Consider the following 8,676-nt stretch of genomic DNA (forward strand, 5'->3'; position numbering starts at 1 on the left):
ACATGATGTCCCTGATGTGCTCAATTGGATTCAGGTCTGGGGAACGGACGGGCCAGTCCATAGCATCAATGCCTTCCTCTTGCAGGAACTGCTGACACACTCCAGCCACATGAGGTCTAGCATTGTCTTGCATTAGGAGGAACCCAGGGCCAACTGCACCAGCATATGGTCTCACAAGGGGTCTGAGGATCTCATCTCGGTACCTAATGGCAGTCAGGCTACCTCTGGCGAGCACATGGAGGGCTGTGCGGCCCCACAAAGAAATGCCACCCCACACCATGACTGACCCACCGCCAAACCGGTCATGCTGGAGGATGTTGCAGGCAGCAGAACGTTCTCCATGGCGTCTCCAGACTGTCAAGTCTGTCACATGTGTTCAGTGTGAACCTGCTTTCATCTGTGAAGAGCACAGGGCGCCAGTGGCGAATTTGCCAATCTTGGTGTTCTCTGGCAAATGAAAAACGTCCTGCACGGTGTTGGGCTGTAAGCACAACCCCCACCCGTGGACGTCGGGCCCTCATACCACCCTCATGGAGTCTGTTTCTGACCGTTTGAGCAGACACATGCACATTTGTGGCCTGCTGGAGGTCATTTTGCAGGGCTCTGGCAGTGCTCCTTCTGCTCCTCCTTGCACAAAGGCGGAGGTAGCGGTCCTGCTGCTGGCTTGTTGCCCTCCTACGGCCTCCTCCACGTCTCCTGATGTACTGGCCTGTCTCCTGGTAGCGCCACCATGCTCTGGACACTACGCTGACAGACACAGCAAACCTTCTTGCCATAGCTCGCATTGATGTACCATCCTGGATGAGCTGCACTACCTGAGCCACTTGTGTGGGTTGTAGACTCCGTCTCATGCTACCACTAGAGTGAAAGCACCGCCAGCATTCAAAAGTAACCAAGACATCAACCAGGAAGCATAGAAACTGAGAAGTGGTCTGTGGTCCCCACCTGCAGAACCACTCCTTTATTGGGGGTGTCTTGCTAATTGCCTATAATTTCCACCTGTTGTCTATTCCATTTGCACAACAGCATGTGACATTTATTGTCAATCAGTGTTGCACATTGTGTTGTTTAAGTGTTCCCTTTATTTTTTTGAGCAGTGTATATATATATATATATATATATATATATATATATATCACACACATACATACATGCATGCATACATACATACACACACACACACACACACACACACAGTTGAAGTCGGAAGTTTACATACACTTTGGTTGGAGTCATTAAAACTCGTTTTTCAACCACTCCCCAAATTTCTTGTTAACAACTATAGTTTTGGCAAGTCAGTTAGGACATCTACTTTGTGCATGACAAGTCTTTTTTCCAACAGTTGTTTACAGACAGATTATTTCACTTATAATTCACTGTATAACAATTCCAGTGGGTCAGAAGTTTACATACACTAAGTTGACTGTGCCTTTAAACAGCTTGGAAAATTCCAGAAAATTATGTCAAGTCTTTAGAAGATTCTGGTAGGCTAATTGACATCATTTGAGTCAATTGGAGGTGTACCTGTGGATGTATTTCAAGGCCTACCTTCAAACTCAGTGCCTCTTTACTTGACATCATGGGAAAATCAAAAGAAATCAGCCAAGACTTCAGAAAAAAATTGTAGACATCCACATGTCTGGTTTATCCTTGGGAACAATTTCCAAACGCCTGAAGGTACCACGCTCATCTGTACAAACAATAGTACGCAAGTACAATCACCATAGGACCACGCTGCTGTCATACCGCTCAGGAAGGAGAAGCATTCTGTCTCCTAGAGATGAACGTACTTGGTGTGAATAGTGCAAATCAATCCCAGAACAAAAGCAAAGGACCGTGTGAAGATGCTAGAGGAAACAGATACAAACGTTTCTATATCCACAGTAAAACAAGTCCTATATCGACATAACCTGAAAGGCCGCTCAGCAAGGATGAAGCCACTACTCCAAAACGGCCATAAAAAAGCCAGACTATGGTTTGCAATTGTACATGGGGACAAAGAGGGACTGGTGCACTTCACAAAAGAGATGGTATCATGAGGTAGGAAATTTATGTGGATATTTTTATTTATTTCACCTTTATTTAACCAGGTAGGCTAGTTGAGAAAAGTTCTCATTTACAACTGTGACCTGGCCGAGATGAAGCAAAGCAGTTCGACACATACAACAACACAGAGTTACACATGGAATAAACAAACATACAGTCAATAATAAAATAGAAAAAGTCAATATACAGTGTGTGCAAATGAGGTAGGATAAGGGAGGTAAGGCAATAAATAAGCCATGGTGGCAAAGTAATTACAATATAGCAATTAAACACTGGAATGGTAGATGTGCAGGAGATGAATGTGCAAGTAGAGATACTGGGGTGCAAAAGAGCAAGATAAATAAATAAATACAGTATGGGGATGAGGTAGTTGGATGGGCTATTTACAGATGGGCTATGTACAGGGGCAGTGATCTGTGAGCTGCTGTGACAGCTGGTGCTTAAAGCTAGTGAGGGAGATATGAGTCTTGAGCTTCAGTGATTTTTGCAGTTTGTTCCAGTCATTGGCAACAGAGAACTGAAAGGCAGCCAAAGGAAGAATTGGCTTTGGGGGTGACCAGTGAGATATACCTGCTGGAGTGTGTGCTACGGGTGGGTGCTGCTATGGTGACCAGTGAGCTGAGATAAGGTTGGGGCTTTACCTAGCAGAGTCTTGTAGATGACCGGGAGCCAGTGGGTTTGGCGACGAGTATGAAGCGAGGGCCAGCAAACAAGAGCATACATGTCGCAGTGGTGGGTAGTATATGGGGCTTTGGTGACAAAACGGATGGCACTGTGATAGACTGCATCCAATTTGTTGAGTAGAATGTTGGAAGCTATTTTGTAAATGACATCGCCGAAGTCAAGGATCGGTAGAATGGTGACTTTTACGAGGGTGTGTTTGGCAGCATGAGTGAAGAATGCTTCGTTGCAAAATAGGAAGCCAATTCTAGATTTAATTTTGGATTGGAGATGCTTAATGTGAGTCTTGAAGGAGAGTTTACAGTCTAACCAGAAACCTAGGTATTTGTAGTTGTCCACATATTCTAAGTCAGAACCATCCAGAGTAGTGATGCTGGATGGGCGGGCAGGTGCAGGCAGCGATCGGTTGAAGAGCATGCATTTAGTTTTACTTGCATTTAAGAGCCGTTGGAGGCCACGGAAGGAGAGTTGTATGGCATTGAAGCTCGTCTGGAAGTTAGTTAACACAGTGTCCAAAGAAGGGCCAGAGGTATACAGAATGGTGTCGTCTGCGTAGAGGTGGATCAGAGAAACACCAGCAGCAAGAGTGACATCATTGATGAATACAGAGAAGAGAGTCGACCCGAGAATTAAACCCTGCAGCACCCCCATAGAGACTGCCAGAGGTCTGGACAACAGACCCTCCGATTTGACACACTGAACTCTGTCTGAGAGGTAGTTGTTGAACCAGGCGAGGCAGTAATTTGAGAAACCAAGGCTATTGAGTCTGCCGACAATGTGGTGATTGACAGAGTCGAAAGCCTTGGCCAGGTCAATGAATACGGCTGCACAGTAATGTCTCTTATCGATGGCGGTTATGATATCATTTAGGACCTTCAGCGTGGCTGAGGTGCACCCATGACCAGCTCTGAAACCAGATTGCATAGGGGAGAAGGTATGGTGGGATTTAAAATGGTCGGTAATCTGTTTAACTTGGCTTTCGAAGACCTTAGAAAGGCAGGGTAGGATAGATATAGGTCTGCAGAAGTTTGGGTCTAGACTGTCTCCCCCTTTGAAGAGGGGGATGACCGCGGCAGCTTTCCAATCTTTGGGAATCTTAGACAATTGAAGCAACATCTCAAAACATCAGTCAGGAAGTTAAAGCTTGGTCGCAAATGGGTCTTCCAAATGGGACAATGAACCCAAGCATACTTCCAAAGTTGTGGAAAAATGGCTTAAGGACAGCAAAGTCAAGGTATTGGAGTGGCCATCACAAAGCCCTGACCTCAATCTTAAAGAAAATTTGTGGGCAGAACTGAAAAAGCATGTGCGAGTAAGAAGGCCTATAAAACCTGACTCAGTTATATCAGTTCTGTCAGGAGGAATGGGCCAAAATTCACCCAACTTATTGTGGGAAGCTTGTGGAAGGCTACCTGAAACGTTTGACCCAAGTTAAACAATATATAGGCAATGCTACCAAATATTAATTGAGTGTATGTTAACTTCTGACCCACTGGGAATGTGGTGAAAGAAATAAAAGCTGAAATAAATCACTGTACTATTATTCTGACATTTCACATTCTTAAAATAAAGTGGTGATCCTAACTGACCTAAGACAAGGAATTTGTACTAGGATTAAATGTCAGGAATTGTGAAAAACTGAGTTCAAATGTATTTGTGTGTGTGTGTGTGTGTGTGTGTGTATGTGTGTGTGTGTGTGTGTGTGTGTGTGTGTGAGAACATATATATATATATATATATATATGCTTCTTTTTTTGTGAATTTCGACCAGCCCAGAATTGCCAGACAACCAATCCGCCCATGGTAGCAGTTGTGACTGACAGCTCAACTGGTGTATATTATACATTCTGTACATAGGGATCTCTATGCATATACAAATATTTATTTTGCTACATTAAATACAGTGTCTTATTAGCCTATGTGGGCTGCGCATCCTGAAAATGTATGTTGTGATGCATTTGATTTAATATAATAGATGAAAATCATAGAAGCACAGAGGCTGAGGGATACCTTGATGCAGGTAAAAGAGCTTGTTTCACTCTTCACTTCCTTCTGCCTTGTATACTGCGTATGACACATGCATTGCAAACAATCTAATCTTGCGTTGCCAGACTCACTAATCTTACATTTGCTCTGAAGGGGTAGGGCTGGACCTATGCTACCAATAATTCAACCCATGCATTTTTTATTCAGTTTTTGAGGAAGAATATCCATATGCTGTACCTTGGTGGAAGCTTATGACAAAGAAAATATACAGAAGTTTTGCATCTGTTGGCAATCCTGAGCCAAAAAGGGTAAACTACAAGGACAGAAATATTATTTAAATCTACATTAGGGCCTTAGGCTATGTGTTGTCTCAAGGTGGTTGTAGAGGACCTGTTTGGCCAGCAGGTGATGTGGTTCTCTGGTCCCGGTCCTGAACTCTGGTCTCCAGCCTCCTGAAGCACCACCTCGGCTCCACCCAGTCTGGGGGCCTACCAAAGAGACAAATGACTCCCTCATACTCTCTCCCCACCTTCCAACTCTACAAATTAATCCTTTGTGCTTCCCTCTCCTCACTCCCTTGTGTGTGTGTCTGTGCACATACCTGGGGTAGTGTGTGTGCATCACTACAGAGCGCCAATGGACTGAAGCATCCCCTCCAGTTTCCCACTCTCATCCAGCTCTGCCACATCACTGCACCCTCCCACACATTCCTCACCGATAAAAACCTGTGGGACCAACAAACACACATAGCAAAATATCATTAAGAATCGCAAAAGCAGAACCAGTATTTCTTAGGTCATGTAAAGTATTTCATGAGATGCGGAATACTCATAATGTCCATCAACTGGCCAGCATTAACCAAAAATGAGACTTAGGAGGACTAGAACAAATCTATCATGTTCGGCATAATACTGTACATCTGTGTTTGATGATAGCTGCCCTATTCATTGTTGATGGGATATGTAACAGACTGAAATCAATATTTCAAATGACTGTGTAATGTATCCATGCAAGCAGGACAATTCACTTGAGGTCAGGTGAATGTGAAGCTGTGCATGAGCAAAATGCTACCTTCATTACGGATTCAGAATTCAGTGATGAAGGCTAGCGAAATTAATATGAATAGTTTGAGCTTCAAGCCAATCAACATTCATGGATTGCGTTGTCATTGAGATGGCTGATCAAAACACAAACAAGAAAATAAACATGTACAATATTCGTCTGCTTATTGTTGGAATGACAATACAAATGACATTGCAAAAAATGGAGACGTCGAGTTATTACGCTCATCATGAACTCCAAAAAGCACTTCTAAAAAAGCTTAAATTGAGTGTAAAGGATGTGAAACGGCTAGCTAGTCAGCGGTGGTGCGCGCTAAATAGCGTTTCAATTACCTGCTCTGAGACCTTGAAGTAGTGGTTCCCCTTGCTCTGCGAGGGCCGTGGCTTTTGTGGAGCGATGGGTAACGATGCTTCGTGGGTGACTGTTGTTGATGTGTGCAGAGGGTCGCTGGTTCGCGCCCGGGTATGGGCGAGGGTACGGTCTAAAGTTCTGTTACATGAGCGACATCTATATTTGAACTCGCGCGCAACTGTCTAGATACAAATTTGCATGCAGTATTGTACACACAACAACAAATGAATAAGAAACTCACCGTCCGAGCCCCAGTTATCTCCAAAAAGTAGTCCTGTAAACTGCTCATATCTCTCCGTCCTGTGATATCAATACATTCTAAATGCCCAGCTTTGAATGCAAAAGGGAGGGTGGATGCAACTCAATATTGGGAAAGTGTTCTTAATGTTTTGTACAGTCTTTTAAAAAATAATTATTCTTTATGGCAGCAGCGGTGGCCAACCCTGCTCTAACACACACCAGGAGTGTCAAATAAGAAACTCATACTCTGACAAGACCTCTTTAGCCGTCACGCAATACGGGTACGATGGTTTTAGAAATATTGTAACTTTGTCTCCCCTAAATTTAGTTTCCACAAATTCCAGTGCCATTCTGACGTTGGTTAAAGGCAAAAACGAATGTATTGGAAATGTTATATGAAACGCTCGGGCAAACAATTGATCAGTAAACTTCGGTATAGCGTCAAAAAAAGGTGTGTTTATTATAAACGAAGGATATCCCACATTTGAAAACTGCAGCGTGGTATTATTTTTGATACCCTGTCATTTTTTCGATCCAAGTAGAACACCGAAATAGCAATTATGTTATCCATTTTTTTTTATCTGTGTAAAAAAAAAGCATAGATCATTCAACCACATCTAATGTAGGCAGATGCAGTCATAAGGCTTCACTATCCCGACAGATTGATTTACTTCCTATTTACATGTTAGGCGTGTACAGTACCAGTCAAAAGTTTGGACCCATCTACTCATTCAAGGGTTTTTCTTTATTTTCACTATTTTCTACAGTGCAGATAAATAGTGAAGATATCAAAATTCTGAAATAACATACTGTATGGGAATCATGTAACAAACAAAAAAAGTGTTAAAAAAAGTAGCCGCCCTTTTCCCTTGAGAGCATTGCACACTCCTGGTGTGTGTTAGAGCAGGGTTGGCCACCACTGCTGCCATAAGGAATAATGATTTTTTTTAAAGACTGTACAAAACATTAAGAACACTTTCCCAATATTGAGTTGCATCCACCCTCCCTTTTGCACTCAGAACAGCTTCATTTCGTCAAGGTGTCGAAAGCAATTCACACGAATGCTGGCCCATGTTGACGCCAACGCTTCCCACAGTTGTGTCAAGTTGGCTGGATGTCCTTTGGGTGATGTACCATTGTTGAAACACATCGGAAACTGTTGTGTGTGAAAAACCCAGCAGCGTAGCAGTTCTTGACCCTAACTGGTGCACCTGGCACCTACTACCACCATAGGCACTTAAATATTTTGGCTTGCCCATTCACCCTCTGAATGGCACATACACAATCCATGTCTCAAGGCTTAAAAATCCTTCTTTAACCTTCCTCCCCTTCATCTACACGGATTGAAAATGATTTAAGTGACATCAATAAGGGATCATAGCCTTCACCTGGATTCACCAGGTCAGTCTGTCATGGAAAGAGCAGGTGTTCATAATGTTTTGTACACTGTATTTGATAGCGTGACTGACTGGGTTTGAACCCATCTCATCTGCACAAGGCTGTGTTACGGGAACTAACGCAAGTCCTCAGATCTCAGGAAAGGTTGGTTACTCAAGAGGGTGGTTCACCAAACTACCTCTGCTACAATTCACCCTCCTTTGACCACCTCCTCAGAATCAACTGACTATCAAAGTCACTGCACCAATGTGACTGGCTGGATTTGAACCCGGGTCAGTTGTGTGTCATAAATCTGCTAGGCCGTAGCGCTAAAGCCTGTAGGCATTTTCTCTAGGAGCCAGCACATCTTCAGGCAAGGTTACTCATCCTGTGGTTCACTGAACCAACTTAGTTACAATAGTTAAGTGAAATATATTATGGAAAATTATTTTCTGCCCTAGAATTTGAAATCCCTGGAACATGCATGCATTGCATGTGTGAAAATATTAAGGGCATTAAGGCCAACCCCCAAAAAATCCCTGTACAACCAAAGTTGCTTGTAACTAATTAAAAAAAATACCTTTCCATGCGTGCACTAGTGCAGTATCTGCATTCCTTTGCACAGATTAAGCCAGAGGGACTCGTTTGCTGCTGTTCCAGTCTACAATTCTAACCAGAAATGACACGTATATTAAACAGTATGATTTCACACTAATCATGATGAAACAAATGTGAAGTCTCTGTAGCCAAAATGATCAAACATTCCAAAGCTTCAAATCACACCTTCATAACCATGGGTTGCATTCATACAGAACTCTTAACCAGGGGCCAAGGCCCATAATCACACAAATATGCAGATGGCATACAACTGAAAAGAAAGTCTACAATCTTCAAATGTAAAGCCAAGTTGACTTTTATTTTACAGATTTAATG

General features: G+C 43.0%; 1 protein-coding gene across 1 annotated transcript; it reads right to left on the reverse strand.

Moving 5' to 3' along the window:
- Positions 1 to 5,321: 5,321 nt before the first annotated feature.
- Positions 5,322 to 6,716, reverse strand: glrx (glutaredoxin (thioltransferase)). The gene is made up of 3 exons (XM_090241816.1): positions 6,607 to 6,716; positions 6,369 to 6,464; positions 5,322 to 5,448 (listed from the first exon to the last, which is right to left on the reverse strand). Exons 1-3 carry the CDS (start codon positions 6,714 to 6,716, stop codon positions 5,337 to 5,339), a joined length of 318 nt encoding a protein of 105 aa, XP_090097942.1. The 3' UTR covers positions 5,322 to 5,336.
- Between the last annotated feature and the right edge of the window lie 1,960 nt (positions 6,717 to 8,676).

Source organism: Oncorhynchus mykiss, chromosome 7 (assembly GCF_057628025.1).
Source record: "Oncorhynchus mykiss isolate SJ-2025 chromosome 7, ASM5762802v1, whole genome shotgun sequence".
NCBI lineage: Eukaryota > Metazoa > Chordata > Actinopteri > Salmoniformes > Salmonidae > Oncorhynchus > Oncorhynchus mykiss.